Genomic DNA, 27546 nt, shown 5'->3' on the forward strand with positions numbered 1-27546 from the left:
ATTAACAGGGTGAGTGGCATGAGAAATCGCTCTGTGTGCGTCTCTGGCTGGGCGATGTGCATCCTGGAGCCTGTCTGGGCGATGCGATGTGCATCTTGGCTGTCACCTGGGCACCCCTGCTGAGAAGGATCTGACAGAGGAGATAAGGAGAGCACAGGGGAGAAATGTGGGTGTTTATACAAATGGTAGGCATTCCTCACATCCAATTGTACAGAAGGTTGTGTAGGTTGGTGCTACGTAGGTCTGGAAAGCCTATCTGCTTCAGCCCTGTGTACATATGGCATCACATCAAAGCCTGCATTGCATTAAAAAAAACATGTTAAAATGTATGGAGGAAGTCATAATAATGAGGAAAGTCAAGACTTCAGTAAAAATCCCAAGCCAGACTTCAAATCAAATCACATTTTATTTGTCACATGCACCGAATACAACAGGTGTAGACTTCACTGTGAAATGCTTACTTATTGTATCCCTTAACCAACAATGCTTTAACAAGTTAAGAAGAAAAATGTGTTAAGTAAAAAAATTGATATGTAAAAAGAAAAAATAAGATAAAAGTAACAAATAATTAAACAGCAGCAGTAAAATAACAATAGCGAGGCTTTATACCAGTAGAGTCAATGTGCAGGAGCACCGGTTAATCGAGGTAATATGTACATGTAGGTAGAGCTAAAGTCACCTTGCATAGATAATAAACAGAGAGTAGCAGCAGCGTAAAAGAGGGGTCTGGGTATGCCTTGGATGAGCTGTTCAGGAGTCTATGGCTTGGGGGGTAGAAGCTGTTGAGAAGCCTTTTGGACCTAGACACGGCAATCTCTGGTGCCGCTTGCCGTGCGGTAGCAGAGAGAACAGTCTATGACTAGGGTGGCTGGAGTCTTTGACCATTTTTAGAGCCTTCCTCTGACACCGCCTTGGGACTTGGGAAATAAGTGTGATGAATAGCAAAAAGATGCATTGCAGAGCCTACTTTTGCCTGAGTCAGAGCTGCATTGTCATTCAGCTGGGGTATTAGTTATAGCTTCAGGAAAGGGCTATAGAAATATTCATTTGCTCCTCATGATTACTCACTCAAACCCAATGCTTTGGGGGTTATGAGGAAACAACACAAGGAAACCACAGTCAGTATACCAAATCACAACTATTTCTCGGTTTTAGAAATGTAGGCAAGAAGAGCTCTCCAAAACCTTGTCTCAGACAGAGAACGTCTCGTGCTCTGTCACTGTGGCTGCGGGTAAAGACCCCAACTCTCAGAGAAATAACAGGTACCACAAAGCGGAGCTATAGGGGAGAGCAGGGGAAATTGAGCCAAAAGGATACGTTGAGAAACCCGTGTTTCTAGGAAACCATACACAAAATTAATAAATTGACCTAAAAGGTCATCCTTTCGTGGAGTCAATGAAAGAAGAAACCACATGGAAAAAGTGGTAAGCAAGTTAGGTCTAAAAAGTCAAATGAATTGACTGTGTTAGAAACTGCAGGTTCTGTTCTACCTGATAATTAATTGCACACGCCTGGTGTCTCAGATCTAAATCCGTCCCTGATTAGAGGGTAAGAATAATAATAAGCAGTGGAACTGGCTCCGAGGTCCAGAGTTGAGTTTGTTAGAGGTTTCATGACACTTATCTAAACCAAAGTAGATCATTCTAAGAGTGTTCTATACATCAGTTGGGGTCTCTATAAGCTTCAATATGAGGTCCTAAACCTAGCATGAAAGTGCATCCTTGTAGCTGTGTGTCACGCCAAGTCCGCACAAACAGATCTGGGTCCAGGCTGTATTTTCACTTATGGACTCTCCTATTTCTGAAGTTTTTAACACTTCTTAAGTGCAACTCCTCTAAACAAATTGTGTTTATATAGAAACGGTCCGTGCTAGGTTAGGTTAGGTTAGGGTTAAGGTGTAGGGACTTCCCAAGGATCCCAATTAGCACTGACCATATTGAAACCATGGCACTCTGTGTGAATGCTGCAAATGTTGATTTGCTGCACCATAGCATACCCCATAGCCTGAGGTAAACTTTCCTGAGATGCAATGCACAATTTATTATCATTTTCTAGCATGGTGTGAGCCTATAACAGCATAACTCCTGGGCCTGGCTGACACATTCTTGGTTTGCTAGTACTATTCAATTTGTGTGGAAATGTCCCAGGCAGGTAGCAGGGTGAAATCAATCTCACAGCCAAAGGGGTGGGTTGTCTCTTGTGAATCTGGAAGTAATGTTCCTTCGACCACATTGCTTCCTTCATTGCTATTCAGTATGGCTGCTAGGGGAGAGTGGGATTAAATGGGTGGCACAAGCAGTCAAAGGCACTGCATCGCAGTCCCTGGTTCGAATCCAGGCTGTATCACATCCAGCCGTGATTAGGATTCCCATAGGGCGGCGCACAATTGTCCCAGCGTCGTCCGGGTTTGGCCAGGGTAGGCTGTCATTCTAAATAAGAAATTGTTCTTAACTGACTTGCCTAGTTAAATAAAGGTTAAATGTAAAACAAAAAATAATATTCATCACTCTGTCAAGGGAAAAAGAGTTTTCGCCACAGGAGTCGCTAGTGCACGATGGGACAAGGACATCCCTGCTGGCCAAACCCTCCCCTAACCCGGACGATAATGGGCCAATTGTGCGCTGCCCCATGGGTCTCCCGGTCGCGAACCCAGAATCTCTAGTGGCACAGCTAGCACTGCGATACAATGTCTTATACCACTGCACCACTCGGGAGGCCCCTAACAAAGATATCTCCATATATTTCAGGATGTTGTGTATCCATGGAAATAATCAGAATTCATGTAAATATAGCTTGTCCAAAAAAAGTGGTGTCTTGGCACAATTTACCCTGGGTATGTGGTAAGTTGAGCTGAGGGACAGGGTAAGTTAAACCACCTTCAAATTTCTGTACTGAATGAAATATTACTACTAAAACATGTCTCTCTTTCCCAAACACAATTCAAAACAATCGCTTTTTGTCTTCTAATCATTTTTCAAACATAACATATGCCAGGCCCAGTTGTTACCTCAACACATAATTTTGCTCAATTTACCACATGGTCATTGGCTCAACTTACCCAAAGGCAAACATGTTGACTATATTAGCCCACACAGCTACAAGGATAGTAGTTGGCAAAATGGCAGAAACAAATCAGGGACCAGGCTAGTCAAACTAGGGTTGCCCTAAATGTATTCATATCCTGAGCAAATACAGTCAATTATCAGTATTGTACCCTTGTACAATGTGAAATGTCAGGAAAATAGTAGAGAATTATTTATTTCATCACATTCCCAGTGGGTCAGAAGTTTACATACACTCAATTAGTATTTGGTAGTATTGCTTTCAAATTGTTTAACTTGGGTCAAACGTTCTGGGTATCCTTCCACAAGCTTCCCACAATAAGTTGGGTGAATTTTGGCCCATTCCTCCTGACAGAGCTGTTGTAACAGAGTCAGGTTTGTAGGCTTCCTTGCTCACACATGCTTTTTCAGTTCTTCCCACAAGTTTTCTATAGGATTGAGGTCAGGGCTTTGTGATGGCCACTCCAATACCTTGACTTTGTTGTCCTTAAGCCATTTTGCCACAACTTTGGAAGTATTCTTGAGGTCATTGTCCATTTTGGAAGACCAAGCGTTAACTTCCTGACTGATATCTTGAGATGTTGCTTCAATATATCCACATACTTTTCCTGCCTCATGATGCCATTTATTTTGTGAAGTGCACCAGTCCCTCCAGCAAAGCACCCCCACAACATGATACACCAAAGTACTTTCATCTCTAGGAGACAGAACATGTCTCCTTCCTGAGAGGTATGACGGCTGCTTGGTCCAGTGGCGTTTATACTTGTGTACTATTGTTTGTACAGATGAACGTGGTACCTTCAGGCGTTTGGAAATTGCTCCCAAGGATGAACCAGACTTGTGGAGGTCTACACATTTTTTTCTGAGGTCTTGGCTGATTTCTTTTGATTTTCCCATGATATCAAGCAAAGAGGCACTGAGTTTGAAGGTAGGCCTTGAAATACATCCACAGGTACACCTCCAATTGACTCAAATTATGTCAATTAGCCTATCAGAAGCTTCTAAAGCCATGACGTTTTTTTCTGGAATTTTCCAAGCTGTTTAAAGGCACAGTCAGCTTAGTGTATGTAAACTTCTGACCCACTGGAATTGTGATACAGTGAATTATAAGTGAAATAATCTGTAAACAATTGTTGTAAAAATGACTTTTGTCATGCACAAAGTAGATGTCCTAACCGACTTGCTGAAACTATAGTTTGTTAACAAGAAATTTGTGGAGTGTTTGAAAAACTACTTTTAATGACTCCAACCTAAGTGTATGTAAACTTCCGACTTCAACTGTATATACAAAAGTATAAATTAGTGGATTTGGTTATTTCAGCCACACCTGTTGTGGCCTGTGGGACCGCCGAGGGCTAAAGCGTGTAACAATCATCTGTCCTCGGTTGCAACACTCACTACCGAGTTCCAAACTGCCTCTAGAAGCAATGTCAGCACAATAACTGTTCGTTGGGAGCTTCATGAAATGGGTTTCCATGGCTGAGAAACCGCACACAAGCCTAAGATCACCATGCGCAATGCCAAGCATTGGCTGGAGTGGCGTAAAGCTCGCCGCCATTGGACTCTGGAGAAGTGGAAACGCGTTCTCTGGAGTGATGAATCATGCTTAACTATCTGGCAGTCCGACGGGCGAATCTGGGTTCGCCGGATGCCAGGAGAATGCTACCTGCCCCAATGCATAGTGCCAACGGTAAAGTTTGGTGGAGTAGGAATAATGGTCTGGGGCTGTTTCCCAAGATTCGGGTTAGGCCCCTTAGTTCCAGTGAAGGGAAATCTTAACGCTACAGCATACAATGACATTCTTGACAATTCTGTGCTTCCAACTTTGTGGCAACAGTTTGGAGAAGGCCCTTTGTTTCAGCATGAAAATGGCCCTGTGCAAAGTGAGGTCCATACAGAAATGGTTCGTCGAGATCGGTGTGGAAGAACTTGACTGGCCTGCACAGAGCCCTGACCTCAACCCCATCAAACACCTTTGGTATGAATTGGAACGCCGACTGCGAGCCAGGCCCAACATCAGTGCATGACCTCACTAATGCTTTTGTGGCTGAATTTAAGCAAGTCCCCGCAGCAATGTTTCAACCTCTAGTGGATGTTATAGAGGCTGTTATAGCAGCAAGGGTGGGACCAACTCCATATTAATGCCCATGATTTTGGAATGAGATGTTCGATAGGCAGGTGTATCTCAGGTTTTGAGGGAGCGTGTAATTGGATGTTGTTGCTAGATAGAGAAATTAACATTAAACTACCATAAGCCACATCAAGTCATTTTAGAGAATTTGGCAGTATGTCCAACCAGCCTCACAACTGCAGACCACGTATATGGTGTTGTGTGGGCAAGCGGTGTGCTGATGTCATTGTGAACAGAGCGCCCCATGGTGGCGGTGTGGTTATGGAATGTGCAGGCATAAGCTACAATGAACACAATTGCATTTTACCTATGGAAATGTGAATGCAGATACCGTGACAAGATCCTGAGGCCCATTGTCATGCCATTCATCTGCCGCCACCACCTCATGTTTCATCATGATAATGCACAGCCCCATATCTCAAGGACCTGTATACAATTCCTGGAAGCTGAAAACATCCCAGTTCTTCCATGGCCTGCATGCTCACCCACCGAGCATGTTTTGAATGCTCTGGATTGACATGTACGACAGTATCCAGCAACTTCGCAAATCCATTGAAGAGGAGTGGGACAACATTCCACAGACCATAATCAACAGCCTAATCAACTCTATGTGAAGGAGATGTGTTGCACTTTTTGAGGCAAATGGTTGTTACGCCAGATACGGAGTACGCATCCCTACCCTTTAAAAAAAAGTATCTGTGACAATAGATGCATATCTGTATTCCCAGTCATGTGAAATCCATAGATTAGAGCCTAATGAATTTATTTATTTCAATCAACTAATATCCTCATATGAATTACAACTCAGTAACATCTTTGAAATTGTTGCATTTTTCAGTATACTTGTAGCTCATTAAACCATGGGATGTGTCCAAATATACACTGGCTAGCCTACATATTGGATCGCTAACCATAGGCCTGGGGCCATGAAACACTACTGTTTAACAGACTGCTTATCAAAATGAACCGCTACAAGAGTAACTCACTAATTTCCCTCATCTCCCATAGTAGCGTTGTGTGCGTGTGCTAATCTCCCCATTTCCCTTTGTAGCTCATTTCCCAGGGAAGTAAATAAGGCAATAGTGATTACATCTGATTGATTAAATGCATTACAGAGTCAATATACATAAATTACATAGCATCTGCAGGACAGCAAGTATAGTTGAAGGCACTTTTACTTTTGGGCAGAAGATTCTATCAGTCGCACACATGCATTGAATTTAAAGCAACAAAAGAACATAGCTTCCATCGATCATTGACAACAATATGGATTTAAGAGATTTAAATGTAGTTACTCATACTATGAAAAATAAAATGGACTTCTTACAATTTGACTTTGGGGAACAGTCAAAACGAAAAAAGCATCAGAGGTCAGTCAAAAGATGAACACCCATATAGTTAAAGAAAAACACTGGATTTAAAACGCACTTTATAAAACTAAAAGCAGCTAAGGGCAGTTTGACCAACTATTGAGATACAGTAGTGCCCTAAATACAAGATTGTATAAACATTACCCATTGCCATTAACTGAAGTTGAACAGTATTTTTCAGTTCTCGTCTACTTTGTAAATGCAGGGGTGTGTTCATTGCGCCATTTGGGCATGGCAGCATGCACTCGCTCAGTCCTTGTATTCGGTGTACTTCTTAGACGAGCCATGCACCTTGCTGGCTGGGTACTTCAGCCTATTTAGGGCCATTTTGCGCAGCACTGCTTGGGGTAAATCGATATGACATTTCTCGGCCAACTCAACTAGGTAGATGAGGACGTCGCTGAGTTCATGTGCCAGGTGCTCGCGCTCGGAGTCGGTCCAGCCGGGAAGTCCTTCAGTCACCTCGCCACGCCACTGGAAAAGCTCAGATACCTCGCCCACTTCTCCGACCATAGCTAGCAGGAGGTTGCGGGGTTGGTGGAACTGGTTCCAGTCTCGCTCGTCAGTAAATTCCGCTTGCATCCGTCGTATGTCATCGATGGTAGGTTCGGCAGTGAAGGAGAACGTATCAGATGGGGTTCTTCTCTTAGTTCCATTTCGCTTGGCAGCGTGGATGTCTGCCTCGCCGTTTTCACAGGCTATTTTTGACTTGCTAGGAGTGCCATTGATGTGTTTAGCTTCAGATAGGGCCACCGTCTCTCCGTTCAGTCCATGCACTCCATCGCCGTTCATTGTCATTGCTTTGTCAATTTTACACCAAACTATTGCACGGATCAACACTTAATTCGCTGTAAACAACCAACCTCGACAACAATCTGGGTAAAACTCCCGCCACTCTTGTAGCCGGAAGGTGTAACATAAATCGCCGGAAATTCGAAATATGGGTTGCTTGAAGTGTTACATTGTGGGGTGTTGAGTTTTCCTAAATGCACGTGCCCTCGGATTTTGTGTGAAACTAAGTTTACTATGACTACAACTACCATAATACCCTAAACAGAAAGGCTAAACATGGCAGGCTCCTCTGCAGGAATGACTGCACTGCTATGTAATATGAATAAACAAATTGCAATATTTTATCCAACGATTACTTACCAAAGGCACAATTGGTGTGTGATAAGGAGAATATGTATGTTTGTCTCCCGATGCCAGAGTCAAGCCCAAACAAAACCGAAAAGGTAGGTCCACGGAGTGAATGCTAACGTTAGCTAGCTCGCACTAATGTGCACTGTTTGTGTATCGTGTGCGCGCCTGTGCTAGTTAGCGAGGACGACAGTCGCACATCATTCATAACCACATCCCCTTCCGTATTTAGACGTTGCAAACATTGCTGTTAGTTAAAAACCTGAATGCAGTTTATGTATAGCTAGTCGTCTGCATGATAGCCTCCCTTATAAATATGTCAATATTGTCCTTCTTACCCCTCTCTGCCTTCAGAGCATCCTCACAGGTTGTCTTCACAGAGATTCTGAATGACTTTGATTAGGTATGATGATGTCACTAAAGTTGTGCTGATATGCCGCATTCAAAACAACTGGGAACTCATGACGTCAGTGATATTTAGGTCGGAAAGTCGGGGCTCTAGAAAGAGGCCCGAGTTTTTTTATTTTACCTTTATTTAAACAGGTAGGCTAGTTGAGAACAGGTTCTCATTTACAACTGCGACCTGGCCAAGATAAAGCAAAGCAGTGTGACACAAACAACAACAACAACAACAACACAGAGTTACACATGGAATAAACAAACATACAGTCAATAATACAATAGAAAAGTGTGCAATGGAGGTAGGACAAGGGAGGTAGGCAATAAATAGGCCATAGTGGTGAAATAATTACAATATAGTAATTAAACACTGGAGTGATAGATGTGCAAGTAGAGATACTGGGGTGCAAATGAGCAAAATAAACAACAGTATGGGGATGAGGTAGTTGGATGGGCTATTTACAGATTAGTTATGTACAGGTGCTGTGAGCTGCTCTGACAGCTGGTGCTTAAAGCTAGTGAGGGAGATATGAGTCTCCAGCTTCAGTGATTTTTGCAGTTCGTTCCAGTCATTGGCAGCAGAGAACTGGAAGGACAGGCGACCGAATAAAGAATTGGCTTTGGGGGTGACCAGTGAAATAGTTCAGAGTTGGATGACTGTTCATAACGATTATTTTTTCTCCCAATCGGAGCTCGTTTTCCCCCAGTTCCCAGTTGTTTTGAACGCACTCAAGTCAGAGATTTCCAGAGTTCCCTGTTTTGAACGCGGAAATAAGTCAACAAACAGAACTGTCTAAAATGCTGCACTGTAATTAATGACCCACATCTAAACTCCTATAACAGAGAACCCTGGCAGTTAGCTATTCATAAGTCCAGTCTATTAGTCAGTTCAGAAAATGAAATGGTGGAGTTGATATGGTGGCCTCCCATTTGTATGTGTTCATTTCTCTGACTGTGATTGTGTGCTTCTAGTGCTCCCCGGGAGCTGGTAGGTGTGGTGGGTCTGGAGATCCATGCTCAGATCCACTCCAACACCAAGCTGTTTTCTGGCTCCCGGGTCGGGTTCCAGGCTCCACCTAACTCCCTGGTGTCCTTCTTTGATGCCTCCTTACCTGGAACTCTACCTGTAAGTTATAGTGCATCTGATGATAAACATGCCTCATGTCAATAAAGGCTGTTGGTCTATTCGTTGCGTAATAATACAGTTGTTGTCCATCATAACATAATCTGGTCTATGTAACCTAGCCTACAATATGTCGGTGTACATAGTCATTTGACCAAGTAGGTCTAAGTTCCTTTCCTCTTCCTCCTCAGGTGCTGAACAGACGATGTGTGGAGGCTGCAGTGATGACAGGTTTGGCCCTTAACTGTACCATCAACAGGAAGTCTCTCTTTGACAGGAAGCACTACTTCTACGCTGACCTTCCTGTAAGTCAACCCGGACCCCATCTGTCCTCCAATCACAAGCAATCATCAATCACATTTATTTCTAAAAGCCCTTTTTAGGCTACATCAGCAGTTTTTACAAAGTTATTGAATACAGTAACCCGGCCTAAATCACAGAGGTGACAACTTACTCCCCTATTAATAAGTAGCTCTCATCGGTCAAAGCCGCCATCTCTCCCCAAAGTAACGTTCCCATTTTACTTCCTCCCTGTCCCTGAGCTAGGCTATCATTTAATAGTGACAAGTCTTGCTAAACCGGCAGAAAAGCTTAGTGCCAGCGATATCTAGCCAAATGACAGCTGCTGTTTCCTGCAATCTGTTAGCTGTTAGAAATCACGTCGTGGCCAAGTGATATTCACCCTCACCTTGCTGCCAGGCGCTCCTGGGTAATTTTATGACTGACATTTTATGACCTTGACATCAAGACATGTCATTGGAAGAGTCGAAGAGATTCAATAGCAATTGCCCAACAAAGCCTCCTAAAAAGTTTCACTTTACTTTGGAGAGATGGGCAGCCCTAGCTTAATGTGACCTATGTAGAAAGAAATGACCCTGACATTACTCTTGACGAGCTGATGATGAGAAATTGTGGACAGAAAAAGGATGAATTTGAATAATTTAAGTGCCTTAGCGGTATTATACCATAATGGGACTTTCCACTCTCAAGAAAATGACAAGACAGCTAGGAGATTTGTCTGTTCCAGTGCAATCCATACCTTTCCTGTATTCGATGAATGAAGAGTTTAAAAAGCTTCCCTAACTTTGTCCTAAGGTCAAGGTCATGTCTAATGACCAATAGAGTAGCTTGTGAGGTTTATTTTGTGTGGTCAGGGAATGGATTGTGGATCGTCGGGTTGTCGTTGCAGTTGTCTTAATGTTATGGTACGTCAATATCTTGTCAATTAAGAAATGAACTAGATGGCCTAAGTAATTCTAGTTCTTTAGAATGGAAGCATATGATCAACACAAGGCCTGCCAAGCCTAGATTGTTAGAAGATTGAGTTGTCTTTCGAACCCAGCAGTCAGATTCATTGGTAATAATGTTATCGTGAGGCTACAGCTGCATAATCCCTCCCCACAGCAGAGGTAGATTATTGATTTCAAAAACGCCGACATGTATCCCAGGGGTGAAATCCCAGCAGGAAGCTGAAGGATTATTCCCAAATCCCACCTCATCTTGTTTCCCCGTTGTAGATTTTCGGTCCGCTTACTGAGTGTTGCATCACCTCTCTCTTTGGGCTACATTGGGTTATGTTAAAACATGCGCTGTTGAAACGATAGTGCCAGTTAAGTTTTAAATGTTCACCGTGCCCACAAGTGGTACCAATGCTTATAAATATGTTTTTTGCTTACCCTGTAGACAACACTTGTGTTTTACCAGGCCCGGGACATAGACAGGGAACAGGGATGGAGAGTAAAAAGGCCTGTGTTGCATAATGAATCATGCTAATGTGTTAAATTCAGTTGGGAGGGATGTTCATGCTCTCTTCATGATATGTAGAGAGAGAAAATAATAGCCACGATGAGTGAAGCATTAAGCAGCACCTTCTCTATTCAATTATTTTACTAGCAGCCTATGGAAGTAGAGAGAACGAGGACATAAAAAAACATGCATTTATTAAGAACACATATATAGTTGTGCATTATTGATGTGTTCCATGATTTAATTTCACACAACGAACGCACTGCTGCTCATTACATGATTTATGATGCGCTTGCCTGACCAGCAGCAGGAATGAATTGAAGTGGCAGGCAGGTGTTCTGTTATAACAGCTAGCCTCTTCTTAATAACATGCACCAGCAGCTTCACACTAAGCTACTAGCGGATATGCATAATTATACTTTTCTGGGGTGTCTTCTGTGCAGACGTTGTCTCTGACGACTATTTAATGACTCAAATGGATCTGTTTGTGGGGACGTGGATGTACAATAGGTAGGGCTAGTTTAATCAAGGGTTGTAGAGGGGAATAGGTTTAGTGCATCGAATCATGAATCCGTTGAAGTCGGCTTAGATTCGGCGAACTGAATCTGAAAATGACAAATAGCAGTCTAGTTGGAGAGAGAGCTCTCAGGTTTGGATTTACTTTCCTGAACCGACTGAGTGCTTTAATACCAGACTGCTCATTAGGCTTTGGGGCTGGGGTGTGACTACAAGGACCCAGAGGCTTCCAGTAGCAGTTTTATACCACCACTGGTCTGCATCCAACTTCAGCTGCCCTTCATTATACAAAGCACCAACACGTCTTCACTGATTATGCCGGGATTGTAAATGGTCCACCATTTTGGTGGGTGCTAAGCTAACTAACGTAGCCTGTGTGTGAACAGCAATGCATACAGTATGCTAACTAGGAGGCACTTGCGCTAATGAATTACATTTGCATTGACACTGACAGAGCTCTATGAGAGAATGGATTATTCTAGAAAGGGAGAAATCAGCATCTTTTAATGCTATAATCCTGTATTTATAGTACACCGCTGAGACAAAATGGAATGTCTCCCGTGGTCCATTATGCTTGTGCTTGTTGATCAGGTACAGTACAACACACCAGATGGTTATGGCTAATTCACTTTTTTCTCTCCTTTTTCTTGTGTTGCTCATATTTATTCCTTCCCTTTCTTTTTCTTCGTCGGCATGCCAGTAAGTATGATGCATGTTTAGTCTTTCCTAGCGACGGTTGCCGTGGCAACGGGACATAGTGCTACCGTACTCACTTGTGGAATAGCGGCAGCCAGCACAGTGGCACTTCAGAATTAGAGAACAGATAAAATATTCATTCAGTTCGCTTTTGTGACTTTGAACCCCTCTCAACGAAACAACAATAATATTCCAACCGCATAATAATGAGTTGGAGTAACCAGTTTTAGGGACCTATTATCCCCCCAAAGTAACTAACTAATGGCTGGATCTTAGCTCATGTTTAATGCATGGATTGCTATTTTGTTCATACCACTCTTGACCCCTTGAAATATTTAAGGTTATTTCCAAGTTAATTGTAATGGTAAATCGTTGATTATGCAGGCCAAGTTTATTTCGGAATTAACCCCATGTTTTCCTATCGTGACTATAATATAAATGACTTAATTGTATTATATAGTGGATGTAATTAAATACCAATGCCTGGTCCCAGATCTGTTTGCGAGGAGTCCTCTATAGGTAATACCTATAATCGTTGTCATGCCAAATGTCAAGTTTATACAGCATATGAGACCAGGCTATTACATACCTGATAAATGAGACACATTTAGACTGCTGAAGCAAGCACACAGAATTGACCTTTTCTAGTTTCATGTGTTTCCTCCATCCAGGCGGGCTACCAGATCACCCAACAGAGGCTGCCCATCGCGGTGGACGGCACCCTGACCTACAGTCACCTGGGGGGCCGTAAGAGGAACGAGGTGGTCACCAAGAGTGTCAGGATCAAACAGATCCAGTTAGAGCAGGACAGTGGCAAGAGCCTCCACGATGACTACAGGAACCAGACCCTTATAGACCTCAACAGAGCAGGTAGGTGGAGTTTAGCTTCCCATCGGTGTACCTCAACAGAGCAGGTAGGTGGAGTTTAGCTTCCCATCGGTGTACCTCAACAGAGCAGGTAGGTGGAGTTTAGCTTCCCATCGGTGTACCTCAACAGAGCAGGTAGGTGGAGTTTAGCTTCCCATCGGTGTACCTCAACAGAGCAGGTAGGTGGAGTTTAGCTTCCCATCGGTGTACCTCAACAGAGCAGGTAGGTGGAGTTTAGCTTCCCATCGGTGTACCTCAACAGAGCAGGTAGGTGGAGTTTAGCTTCCCATCGGTGTACCTCAACAGAGCAGGTAGGTGGAGTTTAGCTTCCCATCGGTGTACCTCAACAGAGCAGGTAGATGGAGTTTAGCTTCCCATCGGTGTACCTCAACAGAGCAGGTAGGTGGAGTTTAGCTTCCCATCGGTGTACTTCAACAGAGCAGGTAGGTGGAGTTTAGCTTCCCATCGGTGTACCTCAACAGAGCAGGTAGGTGGAGTTTAGCTTCCCATCGGTGTACCTCAACAGAGCAGGTAGATGGAGTTTAGCTTCCCATCGGTGTACCTCAACAGAGCAGGTAGGTGGAGTTTAGCTTCCCATCGGTGTACCTCAACAGAGAAGGTAGGTGGAGTTTAGCTTCCCATCAGTGTACCTCAACAGAGCAGGTAGGTGGAGTTTAGCTTCCCATCGGTGTACCTCAACAGAGCAGGTACCATAGAGTTCAAACACTCATAGACTCCAAGAGGAGTCTACCACAGAGCTCCAACTAGTATATACAGATCTAGATAGGATTTGGCTAGTTAGTCCCTGTTCTATGTAGGCATATGGGGAGTGTATGTAACATCTCTCTCTCCCTCCAGGTGTGGGTCTGATGGAGCTGGTGATGGAGCCAGACATGAGCTGTGGAGAGGAGGCAGCAGCAGCCGTCAGAGAGATGCAGCTCATACTGCAGGCTCTAGGGACCTGCCAAGGAAACATGGCTGGTGGGGAGGCCTGCATTGGACACACACACACACACTCACTAACACACCAGGGAAACATGGCTGGTGGGGAGGCCTGCATTGGACACACACACTCACTAACACACCAGGGAAACATGGCTGGTGGGGAGGCCTGCATTGGACACACACACTCACTAACACACCAGGGAAACATGGCTGGTGGGGAGGCCTGCATTGGACACACACACACACTCACTAACACACCAGGGAAACATGGCTGGTGGGGAGGCCTGCATTTCACACACACACACACACACTCACTAACACACCAGGGAAACATGGTTGGTGGGGAGGCCTGCATTGGACACACACACACACTCACTAACACACCAGGGAAACATGGCTGGTGGGGAGGCCTGCATTGGACACACACTCACACTCACTAACACACCAGGGAAACATGGCTGGTGGGGAGGCCTGCATTGGACACAGGGGCGCCATATTGGGGGGGGGGGGGGGGGGGTTAGGACGATTGTAAGGGCCTGTGACTGACAGGCACCCTAAAAATATATTAGAACGTTAGGTAAAAAAAATATATACATATTAAATTATTAACCTATCATTATTAATATAATATTTTATTTACATTGTACTAATACAACTAACGGTTTCTTTTTCTTTTCTTGTTTTTGGCAAAAAGTAAACATCCAGTGAGCCTCTGTATTGACATCTGTCTCATACCTTCTCTCTTGCTATAGAGGGCCAGCTGTCTCATACCTTCTCTCTTGCTATAGAGGACCAGCTGTATCATACCTTCTCTCTTCCTACAGAGGGCCAGCTTTCTCATACCTTCTCTCTTCCTATAGAGTGCCAGCTGTCTCATACCTTCTCTCTTCCTATAGAGGACCAGCTGTATCATACCTTCTCTCTTCCTACAGAGGGCCAGCTTTCTCATACCTTCTCTCTTCCTATAGAGTGCCAGCTGTCTCATACCTTCTCTCTTCCTATAGAGGGCCATCTGTCTCATACCTTCTCTCTTCCTTTAGAGGGACAGCTGTCTCATACCTTCTCTCTTCCTATAGAGGGACAGCTGTCTCATACCTTCTCTCTTCCTATAGAGGGACATCTGTCTCATACCTTCTCTCTTCCTATAGAGGGCCAGCTGAGAGTGGATGCCAACGTGTCTGTCCACAGACCTGGGGATCCTTGGGGCATCAGGACTGAGGTTAAGAACATCAACAGTGCCCGCAACCTGGCCAGGGCCATAGGTGAGTGCTGCAGAGGGCTTTTCACAATACTGAGCCAAACCAGAGGCGAAGCGAGAAGCTCCACTCGCGTCAATCTGTCCACGCGAGAATGCAGCGATAAGTACACCAAGTGGGGATTGTTTTTGTATGGAGGTCTATGAGAGAGTGTCGGATCTGGTAAGAAAAAAAATGTGATAGAAAATTTGCTAAGTGAGGCTTGTTTGACCTAATAGAAGTTGCATAATGTTTAGGTTGTTACTGGTTGTACTGATATACACTACATGGCCAAAAGCATGTGGACACCTGCTCGTCGAACATCTCACATGGGCATTAATATGGAGTTGGTCCCTCCTTTTGCTGCCATAACAGGCTCCACCCTTCTGGGAAGGCTTTCCTCTAGATGTTGGAACATTGCTGCAGGGACTTGCTTCCATTCAGCCACAACAGCATTTGTGAGGTTGGCACTGATGTTGGGTGATTAGGCCTGGCTCACAGTCGGCGTTCCAATTCATACCAAAGGTGTTCGATGAGGTTGAGGTCAGGGCTCTGTGCAAGCCATTCAAGTTCTTCCACACCGATCTCGACAAACCATTTCTGTATGGACCTCGCTTTGTGCACGGGGGAATTGTCATGCTGAAACAGGAAAGGGCCTTCCCCAAACTGTTGCCACAAAGTGGAAGCACAGAATCGTCTAGAACTCGAAGCGTTAAGATTTCCCTTCACTGGAACAGAGGGGCCGAGCACGAACCATGAAAAACATCCCCAGACCATTATTCCTCCAACAAACTTGACAGTTGGCACTATGCAATGGGGCAGGTTGCGTTCTCCTGGCATCCGCCAAACGGCTGCTCAGTCTGGAAACTCATTTCATGAAGTTCCTGACGAAAAGTTATTGTGCTGAAGTTTCCAGAGGCAGTTTGGAACTTGGTAGTGAGTGTTACTACCGAGGACAGATGATTTATACGCTCTACAGCACTCGCCGGTCCCATTCTGTGAGTTTGTGTGGCCTACCACTTTGTGGCTGAGCCGTTGTTGCTCCTAGACATTTCCACGTCACAATAACAGCACTTACAGTTGACCGGGGCAGCTCTAGCAGGGCAGAATATTGACAAACTGACTTGTTGGAAAGGTGGCATCCTATGACAGTGCCACGTTGAAAGTCACTGAGCTCTTCAGTAAGGCCATTCTACTGCTAATGCTTGCTTGAGTTTGTGCTCAATTTTATACACCTGTCAGCAACTGGTGTCCACAAATTTTAAGTGGTTTTCCACATACTAATTTGGGTCTATTGTCTATTGTTCACACGTGTATCTGCCTGCCTTTCTGCCTTTGCGACAACTACTCCCATTGTTAGGGCAGAGACAAGACCATCTCGTCATTATATAGACTATATTATAGTGTCTCTGGCCAAACTGAGCCGAGCCAAACCAAGCTGTACTGAGCTGGCCTGGTTGAAGCCTTCACCATAGTTGCTGGAACCGTGCTGAAAAGGACCATGTGAATAGACAATATCTGAGCCAGAACAGTTTGGTTCAGGTTGGCACAATAGTGTGTGAAGGGTATATCCTCATTGGCATTGGTGGGGGTTTAGTGGAGGTACTGAAGTGAAGCGGTCACGACCCAGTGGGTCTGGAATGAGCTAGTTGGATGAACACTCAGGGAAATATAGACACACACACACAGAAAGAGAGAAAAAGAGCGAACAGCATGGAATCCTTTTCATGGGCTGTCATCTTTCTGAAACAGTCGTCTGACGGAGGGCTGTGTAATTATGCGTGCACTGCAAGTCAAACTGGGAGTCAAAGATTAGAGACACCATGAGGCACAAACACACACACACACATAAACCGGCCTTATCTGTCTTCGCCTGTGTAAATGTTCTCTCAGACAACTCAGTGAAGTAATTGCCAAAACTTCCTCTTGTCTCAACTTCATACGCCTTTCCATGATTTGTTCTTTCTGAGGTGTTTTATTCCTGAAGGCAGTCGTCACTCTCTCCGCCCACAGGAATCAGAGAAACAGGCTTTCTGTTGACAGGAACTGAAGATGGAAAGGCTTCTGAAGAGACATTTAGTGTACAGGGATAGTTAACATGGACTAGAAAGCACGAGGCCTTTCCTACCCACACAAACTCAGGACGATATAGAATACAACTTTATTGACCATTTGTTTCAGTGAACAACTGAGCACACAGTTTGCATGCCTAACTTAGGCTAAATTGGCTTTCTACAGAACAATAGATTTCCCATCAACACTAATTCCACTTCTACAGAGTTTCCCATCAAAAAAAAATATTTTCTCTCCAACATACTGGAGACGGTGGAGAGTCATAGGGGCCATTGAAATTCTTCACCAGGAGCAGCAGGCCATTAACAGTTCGTGTGATACGAAGTGACTTGGCCGCTTTCATTATTTATCCCAAGAGTAGACTTCCATTTTAGCTTAGTGCAGAGAAGTGATAAAGGGTTTTTAAAAGTCAAAACTCCAGATAGTCGTTTGTCACAGAGAACTAATGTAGCAGCAGTTAGGAGACTTCAGGCATGGCCATGTGTCATGGCAGATGTTGGGAGGATCTAACACCGTGCCAGTTGGCTGGATGCTTGTTTCTGATCAGGCCTGGTGTGTGCGTGTGTATTCATCAACAGACTATGAGATCCAGAGACAGATGTTTGTCCTGGAGAGCGGCGGCACAGTGCAGAACGAGACACGGTCGTTTGATGGCAAGACTGGGTAAGAGGCTTCTAGAACCAACCCTCGAACCAAGTCATGCCGACAAGTCCCATTATGTTACAGTGAGAGTGTTTCTGATAACATGTCAAAAATGTCTATTGACTAAGAATATGATGTTTCGCAGGATACGGTACAATGTACACAGGATGCGTCTCTTTAGGGTTTTAATAATTATTTGGGTCAGATACCACCCCCCCCCCCCCTCCCCATAATCAACTTGTTATGGCTGCAATCCCGTTAACGGGATAATTGTCATCAACAACCGCTGAATTGCAATGCCCCACATTCAATGAATATCACAAAAAATATTTATATTCATGAGATCACAAGTGCAATATAGGAAAACACAGCTTAGACTTTTGTTAATCCACCTGTCATGTCAGATTTTGAAAATATGCTTTACAGCGAAAGCAATCCAAGCGTTTGTAAGTTTATCGATCGCTCGACAAAACATTATGTACACTTAGCATCAAGTAGTTTGGTCACGAAAATCAGAAAAGCAATCAAATGAATCGTTTACCTTTGATGATCTTCGGATGTTTTCACTCACGAGACTCCCAGTTACACAATAAATGTTCCTTTTGTTCCATAAAGATTATTTTTTATATCCAAAATACCTCTGTTTGTTTGGCGCGTTATGTTCAGAAATCCACAGGAAAGAGCGGTCACGACAACGCAGACAAATTCCAAATAGTTTCCGTAATGTCCACAGATACATGTCAAATGTTTTTTATAATCAATCCTCAGGTTGTTTTTAAAATATATAATCGATATTATATCAACCGCAAATGTCTTTATCAATAGGAGAGGGAAAGGCAATGGCAGCCCAAACTCTGTTGCGCGAGCAAAACTCATGCAACCACCTGACGCGATGTTATCTTTCTGGCTCATTTTTTCAAAATAAAAGCCTGAAACTATGTCTGAAGACTGTTGACACCTTGAGGAAGCGATAGGAAAAGGAATCTGGTTGATATCCCTTTAAATGGAGCAAAGGGAGGCTATGGAACATGGAGTTTTCAAAATAGAAGCCACTTCCTGGTTTGATTTTCCTCAGGGTTTCGCCTGCAATATCAGTTCTGTTATACTCACATACAATATTTTGACAGTTTTGGAAACTTTAGAGTGTTTTCTATCCAATACTAATAATAATATGCATATATTAGCAACTGAGACTGAGGAGCTGGCCGTTTACAATGGGCACCTTTTCATCCAAGCTACTCAATACTGCCCCCTGCAGCCATAAGAAGTTAAACACTGTATTGCCATCTCCAGTGTGATATTTGATCTCAAGACATTCTCTCTTCTGAGGTTTAATTTGAAAACGTTTTAGTAACTAAGGATGATGAATGAGGCCACTTGGAGTCAGTCAGTGTCTGGTGTTGTGGATCAGCTTGCTAGCGAGGGTTGTAAAGCCCATGAAATGAGCTGCTCTTCACACAGCTGGGGCCTGCCTCTAATGCGCAAGTTAGCATGTTTCGTCATGAATCTTGTTCTGGAGGCAGCTCTGCAGAGCAGTTAATAGCTGGCACAGCCACAAAGTCATCAAATCTGATTTTAAACCTAACCTTAACCACACTGCTAATATCCTGATGCCTAACACTAACCTTAAATTAAGAACAAAAAGCCCATTTTGACTTTGCAGCTGGCCTATCTAAGGGGAAATCGCGCAGTTCTGCCTCCAGGACAAGACTCATGACAATAAACATCAACCTGCCTATAACACCATCGTGTGCGTGTGTGTGTGCGCGCTGGGCCTGATGGAGTGTGTTTGACAGCAAAGGCCCACAGCTCTGTCATGGTCCAGAAATACACAGAATGACTCGGGGCCCCTCACCTCACACCTGTGGCCCTCGCCCATAGTTACAGCCTCTTCAACATGAACAATTTGCCGTAGTAACTGTTGTAACGAGCGAAACACTATTGTTATACAGTACCTCAAAGCCATAACATGTGTCCCTCTGTTTTACAGTCACACCATTCCAATGAGAGACAAGGAGGGCCTTCAGGACTACAGGTGAGTACAACTCATATTCACTTCAGTATGTTCTAGCAGCACAGCCTCCAGCATGGTGTGTGGTATGATACGATCACCGCTGTAGGGCCTGCATGGAGAGAAGAGGGGGAGCGAGACAGGATGGAGAGGAGAGAGGTCATCGTCACACAAGTGTATGTGTGTGTGACGCAGCCACACAAGTGTATGTGTGTGTGTGTGTAGAGGAGACAGCCCTTTGTCTGACCGTGTGACACACAGGCCTACTACCGTTGTGTTGTGATTGTGTCGTCTAAGAGGCCTGCAGAGATACAGCCAGCACTCCGCTCTTATCTTTCTCTACTGCTGATAACAGCTCCCTCTCCATCTTCTCTTATCTCACTCCTGCCTCTCTTTCTCGCTCCCTCTCTCCTCTGTTGTCTTTAACTGTGCTCGCTCTGGGTGCTCCCTCTGTCACACATGCACTCCCACCTCTCCTCTCTCTTCTCTCTCCCCTCGCTCTCTCTACTCTCTTCTCTCTCCCACCTTTTCTTTCTCCTTTCGCTCTCCATCTTTCTCCCCCCCCCCCTCCAGGTTCATGCCGGAGCCCAACCTGCCTCCTCTGATGGTGTACGAGGCGTGCTCTACAGCCCCCCCTGGTGTTGCCCCCAGCCAGGTGGTGGTTCTGGAGGAGGTGAGGGAGAGGCTGCCGGAGCTGCCCAGCGTCAGGAGGCAGAGGCTGGTGGAGACATACGGCATCCTCCCCGAACACAGCTTCACCCTGGTGGTGAGTGACTACTACAGTATGTAGGTGTGTCTGTTTACGTCCAACTGAGCAAGTTAATTATAGTTGATGGTAGGTAGGTTTCTCACTCCATCTCTCTGGCTTTCATCTTCTGTCTTTCTGTCTGTCTCTCTCCCTCCCATTTTCTGGCACTCGTTTCTGCTCCCCCTCTCTCCCCCTTCCTTTATCTCTCCATTGTACTCTCTCCCTCACTGTCTCTCAATTTAATAACTACCCAAAGTAACCTATTCTTGCAAAGCCAGTTACCCTGTCTGTGCTTCTGCCTCTGTCCAGCAAGGCGCAGTAGATTGTTGTATATACAGTATCATTGCGTGTGTTTCATTCGGCCTCCTGTTGTAGAATGAGGACGGGCTGATGGACTACTTTGAGGCCGTCGTCAGGGAGACCAAGGCTGGGCCGAGAAAGGTGATTGGCTGGGTGATGAACGAGCTGCAGGGCCTCCTCCATCAACAGAACCTGAGTGTCAGCCAGAGGTGAGACACTCAGTCGTCCTCATCCTCTGTGTCCTACTCTAGCCTCAGTCATTCTCTTTCTTCTCTCCACCTCATTCCTATCATTCTTCCTCTACATCCTTCATCTTGTTTCGCCCTCTTCTCTCTCCCCTCCTCCCGAACTCCTATCATGTGTCTCTCCTCCCCTTCCTCCTCCTCCTCTGTTCGACTCTTTTCAGTCTTGCGTTGACTTCAAACCCCATGTTGAAGATCCTATCTCAGGATCCAACATCTTGGCTAGACGGAGGCCTGAAATCATTTCCATACTGGAAGCATCATTTATGTGCTTTTTCCCTGCGATGTTTCCTATCCATCTTCATGTTGATTCCTTCCGTTATTACTATGGCAGACAGTGAATGTGAATAGAGAATATATCTGGGTAATAAGCTGAGTGTTTTGAGTTGTTTTTCTATATGACTGTTTTTATCCTACACTCCAGACTGTTCTAAGACTGATCAAACAGAGTAAAGTATGATGTGTTTTGTTTTATGTCTTTGTCTGAGAACTAGTGGATGGGTGGGTGTTTGTGTGCCTTTTTGTCGTTTTGAAGAAAGTGAGAGTGGATGTTGACTATGTGTGGATTCGCGTGTTTGTTGTTTGTTTAGCCATATTTCCGTTCATAACTCAGTCAGTGTGTATGTGACTGTGTGTTTCTGGCTCAGTGTGTGTCTGACTCGGGGATTGGTGACAGCAGTGATGATCATGTGCCATGTAGGTGGCAATGGGCTGTCACAGAGAGAGATGGGGCCAAATAGCCTCTCATTATAAGCACAGTGACTCCGGGGTAGATAGACACCATCACACAGGAGAGGATAGACTGGGTCTAATGACATCTCCTGTGCCTTCTCTCTCTCATATCTCTCTCTCTCTCTTCCTTCTCTCGCTCGTTTGCTCTCTCTCATATCTGCCTCTCTCTCTCTCACATATCTGTGTCTCTCTCATATGTGTCTCTCTCATATCTGTGTCTCTCATATCTGTCTCTCTCTCATATGTCTCTCGCTCGCTCCCTCTCTCAGTCCGATCTCTCCTCAAGCTCTAGCCCAGATACTGAATCTCCAGGAGAATGGACAAATCTCTTCTTCTATCGCCAAGCAGGTGAGAGATAACAAGATGGCATAACATCCTAAACATTTAATGCAAAGTCCATATGTGTTACTACACTGAGTGTACAAAATATTAACACTTTCCCTGACAGACTGGCCAGGTGAATCCAGGTGAACGCTTTGATCCCTTATTGAGGTCACTTGTTAAATCCACTTCAATCAGTATAGATGAAGGGGAGGAGACTGGTTAAAGAAAGATTTTTAAGCCTTCAGAGGGTGAAAGGGCAAGACAATAGATTTAAGTGCCTTTGAACAGGGTATGGTAGTAGTTGACAGGCGCACTTGTTTGAGTGTGTCAAGAAGTGCAAAGCTGCTGGGTTTTTCACACTCAACCCGTTTCCCATGTGTATCAAGAATGGTCCACCGGCCTCCTGGGTGGCGCAGTGGTTAAGGGCGCTGTACTGCAGCGCCAGCTCTGGGTTCGCGGCCCAGGCTCTGCCGCGACCGGGAGGTCCATGGGGTGACGCACAATTGGCCTAGCGTCGTCCGGGTTAGGGAGGGCTTGGTCGGTAGGGATGTCCTTGTCTCATCGCGCACCAGCGACTCCTGTGGCGGGCCGGGCGCAGTGCGCGCTAACCAAGGTTGCCAGGTGCACGGTGTTTCCTCCGACACATTGGTGCGGCTGGCTTCCGGGTTGGATGCGTGCTGTGTAAAGATGCAGTGCGGCTAGGTTGGGTTGTGTATCGGAGGACGCATGACTTTCAACCTTCGTCTCTCCCGAGCCCGTACGGGAGTTGTAGCGATGAGACAAGATAGTAGCTACTACAACAATTGGACACCACGAAATTGGGGAGAAAAAGGGGTAAAAATCCCCCCCCCCCCAAAAAAAAGAATGGTCCACCACCCAAAAGACATCCAGCCAACTTGGCACAACTGTGGGAAGCGTTGGAGTCAACATGGGCCAGCATCCCTGTGGAACGCTTTCAACACCTTGTAGTGTCCATGCCCTGATGATTTGTAGCTGTTCTGAGGGCAAAAGGGGGTGCAACTCAATATTAGGAAGGTGTCCTTAATGTTTTGTACCCTCAGCGTATATTATCATTTTTAATTGAGGTTTAACCTGAGTGTTTCATTGCTCCATACAGGTGTTCCAGGAGCTGTGGAAGACCCCAGGTAAAACAGATCGTCAAGGAGATCGTCAAGGAGCAGGACCAGGGTATGGTCAACGACAGCACAGAGATCCACAGCATTTGCCAGAAGGTGGTGGACTCACACCCAGACCAGGTGCGGCCAACCTGGGCAAGAGCTGCCACAATGAGGGCAGGTAGTTTGCCCCTGGTGATGCGTTGGGCAGACCACACCACCCTCTGAAGAGCCCTGCGGTTAGAGGCGGTGCAGTTGCCGTACCAGGCGGTGATTCAGGCCGACAGCAATTGTGCATCTGTAAACGTTTGTGAGGGTCTTAGGGGCCAAGCCAAATTACTTCAGCCTCCTGAGATTGAAGAGGCGCTGGTGCATCTTCTTCACCACACTGTCTGTGTGGGTGGACCATTTCAGATTGTCAGTGATGTGTAAGCCGAGGAATTTGAAGCTTTTCACCTTCTCCACTAAGTTTGTGTCTCCAGAAGTCCATGATTAGCTCCTTCATTGTTGTCATTAGGAGAGAGAGAGGTTATTTTTCTGGCACCACTCCTCCAGGGCCCTCACCTCCTCCCTGTAGGCTGTCTCGTCATTGTTGGAAATCAGGCCTACTACTGTTGTGTTGTGATTGAGTTAGAGGTGTGCTGGCCACGCAGTCATGGGTGAACAGGGAGTACAGGAGGGGGCTGAGCACACACCCTTGTGGGGCCCCCGTGTTGAGGATCAGCGAAGTGGAGGTGTTGCTTCCTACCGTCACCACATTGGGGGCAGCCCGTCAGGAAATCCAGGACCCAGTTGCACAGGGCGGTGTTCAGACCCAGGTCCCTGAGCTTAATGAGGAGCTTGGAGTGTACAGGGTCATTGACTTTTTACTAGTAGCCAGTCTTGATAGAATTCTGTTGATGATCAATAAACTAAATGCAAACGTAAGTATTTGTGACTTATGCTGCTGTTACTGTTCCTCCTACAGGTCCAAGCCATCCGCAGTGGGAACAAGAAGGTTCTGAACAAGCTCATGGGTCTGGTCCAGAAGGAGACGAAAGGCAGGGCTGACCCAGTCCTGGTACGGGCCATCCTGGAGCAGAAGACCTCCTGAGGACTAACTAACACTGTCTGTGGCCACCTTGACTGCCTCAACCTTGACATGCCTGGTGGAATATCAAACTGGTTCAAGAGGCAGAAAGCATGACATCATTATGGCTTCATCATAGTTAATGTCCTCTGGTCAAGAGGATTATTGTTGCTAAATCAACTGTCTCTCATGTTGTCTTCTGGCACCGTAACCGCCTTTAAGTTGTTGTATTGTAACTTTTATTTGTGTACATAAATATATTCTAATTCTCTTTGGAGTGTGCCCACTTATCCCCTCCCAAACACACACTTCATCTAAAACTGTCAAGGGAATGGCATACACATCCTCCATGATAATCACACTTTAAACAGAGCCATTCTGGAATCCCTTTGCAGTTTGGAACACTCTGAACCCACCAATGGCGAACACAGCTAATAAAGGTATGGCCCATTACCAGGCAGTTTGGGAGTCGTCCCAGAAGTCATCTTTCTGCTTTTATCACTGTCCTCTGGCAGCACTGAAATGAATCAGGAGAGCAACAGAGGACTGAAGTACTATATGCAATGTATCTCCTGATACTCCCTCTAAAATGGATCGGATTAGGAATGATTTAGAGGTCAGTGTTCAGTCAGAGGAGAGAGAGGAAGTAGTCATGAGTAGTGAGCGCCCCCTTGTGGCTGTCAAGTGAAGGAGATACATCTCTATCGTTTAGCCTTCTATGCTTGTCTCTAGAGATAGGCATCTCTTACATTCAGTTGGCTTGAATATTGAGTTTTGTCAAATCATGCGGTAATTCAATACTGGTTGGCTGTGTGCATGTGACTTCAGTTTGGTAAAGTAGGTAGTTGCCTCCCATTCATCCCCTTTGTTTCTATTGAATGCCGTATGCAGTGACCTATATAAGAAGTATTGTACATAACACAATTGGACTTCTTGATTAAAAAAAAGAGGGTTTGTGGCTGGCTGCTGTTTCAGTGCCTGTGAAGAAGACCTAGTTTTGAACAGAAGCTGGGTTACTGGATGAATGGCTGTCAGAAGCCCTGTTTATACCTGCTGTTAACATTCGTCCTGATCTTGTCCGTGTAGACTTCGATCTGATCACAATGCGTTTTTTAATCGTCCATAAATGTGGCCAGAATCAGAATTGGAAAAGATGAGGACAAAGGCTGCATGTTAGAACCAGGTATGAACAGGGATAGAGGGGGGATTGTTTACTAAACGAGGCCAGTGGAGTCCACTGAACAAACCATTGAAAACACAACCACTTCTGGGCGAAAGAAGCGGAAAGAAAAAATGTGTTTTCCCTGTGTTTTGCATTTGCCGAGGTGAAGCTAAAATATACATTTGGGTAGAGAAGCTGTCAAAACACATGACATATTTCTGTTCTTCAATAAAAACGTATTATAAAGAATACAATACATGTCTTTATTCAAATAATTCCTTGGAACCTCTGACTTTAATGACAGAAGAATACACACTGGAGTAACCTGACAAGGTCACCGCTGGCATCTAAAATGGATGCTAATAGTTGTAGAAAAGGGAGAAACTAGACTACTTATCTTTGGAATGAAACCTCTACGCAACTGAAGAGAACTGTGTCTCTAAATTTGGTTGAAGTAAATGTGCTCCACACAACATTCTACTACTAGAAAATATAGAGTACATCACCAAATTTAGAAATGGCAAGAAATTATGCATTCCATAAACTGTCCATCGGTCTAATTTGTGGACTAGTTCGAGCAGACAGTGGTATATTTTTGCCTTTGCAGCTGCATCCACATTCATCCTCTGGGTCATGTTCATTAGGATGCATCATAGGAAAAGGTTTTGCAAAAGAAAACAAAAAAAGAGCATTTCTAAATGGATAAGCTCACTTTTATGCCTACTGAACATGACCATGCTTAGCCCAGAGTAGACACTAAACAACAGGAGGAAATTCATTCAAAATTCAGGCACCAATTTTTAGGTAGTTCTTCCTTAACATACCGATTTAATAGGGACAGACATTGTAACAAAATGTCTCCTTGGTTGAAATCAAAACCTTAAATAACATTACATCAATTAAAATCAAGGCTATTTATTTGTTGCTAATGGTAGCCCATGTCTTAGTCTGGAATTCAAACTTAAACATTCAACGCTAAAATGAATGTGCCAAATCATCAATGAACCAACCAACAGTGATGTATTCCAATCTTCCCAACTTGACTCATAAAAACATACAAGAAACATGCATTCCCTAATACAGCAACAAGAAGACAGAACTCAAGTTACAACTTCTGTGAAAAAAATATGGCAAAAGAACCTCTCTCTACAAAACAGTTCCATTATTGTGACATTAAGTACATTCTGTATTAAATACCAACCCCATCAGGAAACAAAACGTAATAAAGTACTCTTTATACCTCAAATATCAATAATGATTTGCATAGTGTGCTGCTTCCTTGATTATTTTTCCCAATTATATACATAAAGTACTAAAATAAGGCTAAGACATTGAGGGCTTCCCAAACGGCACCCATTACCCCATATAGTGCACTACTCTTGATTTATATGGTCAAAAGTAGTGCACTACATAGGAAATAAGATGTTGTTTTGGATGCAAACATTGAGTGCATCACCCTGATATGGAAAGCTCCTTTTAGAGAGATATCATTATAAATAAAGTGCATTCAGTGGACAGGACCTGGTGCACCATGGGAAAATGGAGTTAGCTGCAGCATTAAGAATTGACGTCAGAAGAACCCAGTGTCCTTAAGTACACCCCTAAATAAAATAAAAACTACTTCTAACTTGAATATCTAATGTGCATTGAAAACATAACATAATTGAAATAGGTCTATTGAACAAAGAAAGTCTTTGATTTAAGGTATTTAGCGACACACAAAATTGTTTTGTACAGTGAGCCTGATAGTCTAACTTACTAGACCTCTTCTTCAGTCAAGAGTTTTGAATAACAACGATCACCGGATACATAGCATTAGAGAATGCCATGGTCTACACCAACTCATAAAGTAAGTATGAGATGAATGGGACTCCCACTAGCATCCCACTTCTAACACC

General features: G+C 44.5%; 1 protein-coding gene and 1 pseudogene across 2 annotated transcripts; one reads left to right on the forward strand and one right to left on the reverse strand.

Moving 5' to 3' along the window:
- Positions 1-5944: 5944 nt before the first annotated feature.
- Positions 5945-7477, reverse strand: LOC109878631 (dCTP pyrophosphatase 1 pseudogene; annotated as a pseudogene). Its single transcript, XR_002253404.2, has one exon. The product of XR_002253404.2 is annotated as a dCTP pyrophosphatase 1 pseudogene (transcript).
- A 130-nt stretch (positions 7478-7607) lies between these two features.
- LOC109878635 (glutamyl-tRNA(Gln) amidotransferase subunit B, mitochondrial-like) lies at positions 7608-24757 on the forward strand. Its single transcript, XM_031837861.1, is given in 14 exon segments — positions 7608-7798; positions 9075-9228; positions 9417-9530; positions 12855-13053; positions 13909-14031; positions 15144-15257; positions 17882-17966; positions 19936-19980; positions 20530-20722; positions 21080-21213; positions 22248-22326; positions 23420-23455; positions 23457-23558; positions 24385-24757. Coding segments are annotated over 14 exon segments (1671 nt in total). The 5' UTR covers positions 7608-7631; the 3' UTR covers positions 24511-24757.
- The last annotated feature ends 2789 nt before the right edge of the window (positions 24758-27546 follow it).

This window comes from Oncorhynchus kisutch, linkage group LG12, assembly GCF_002021735.2.
Source record: "Oncorhynchus kisutch isolate 150728-3 linkage group LG12, Okis_V2, whole genome shotgun sequence".
Taxonomy (NCBI): Eukaryota; Metazoa; Chordata; class Actinopteri; order Salmoniformes; family Salmonidae; genus Oncorhynchus; species Oncorhynchus kisutch.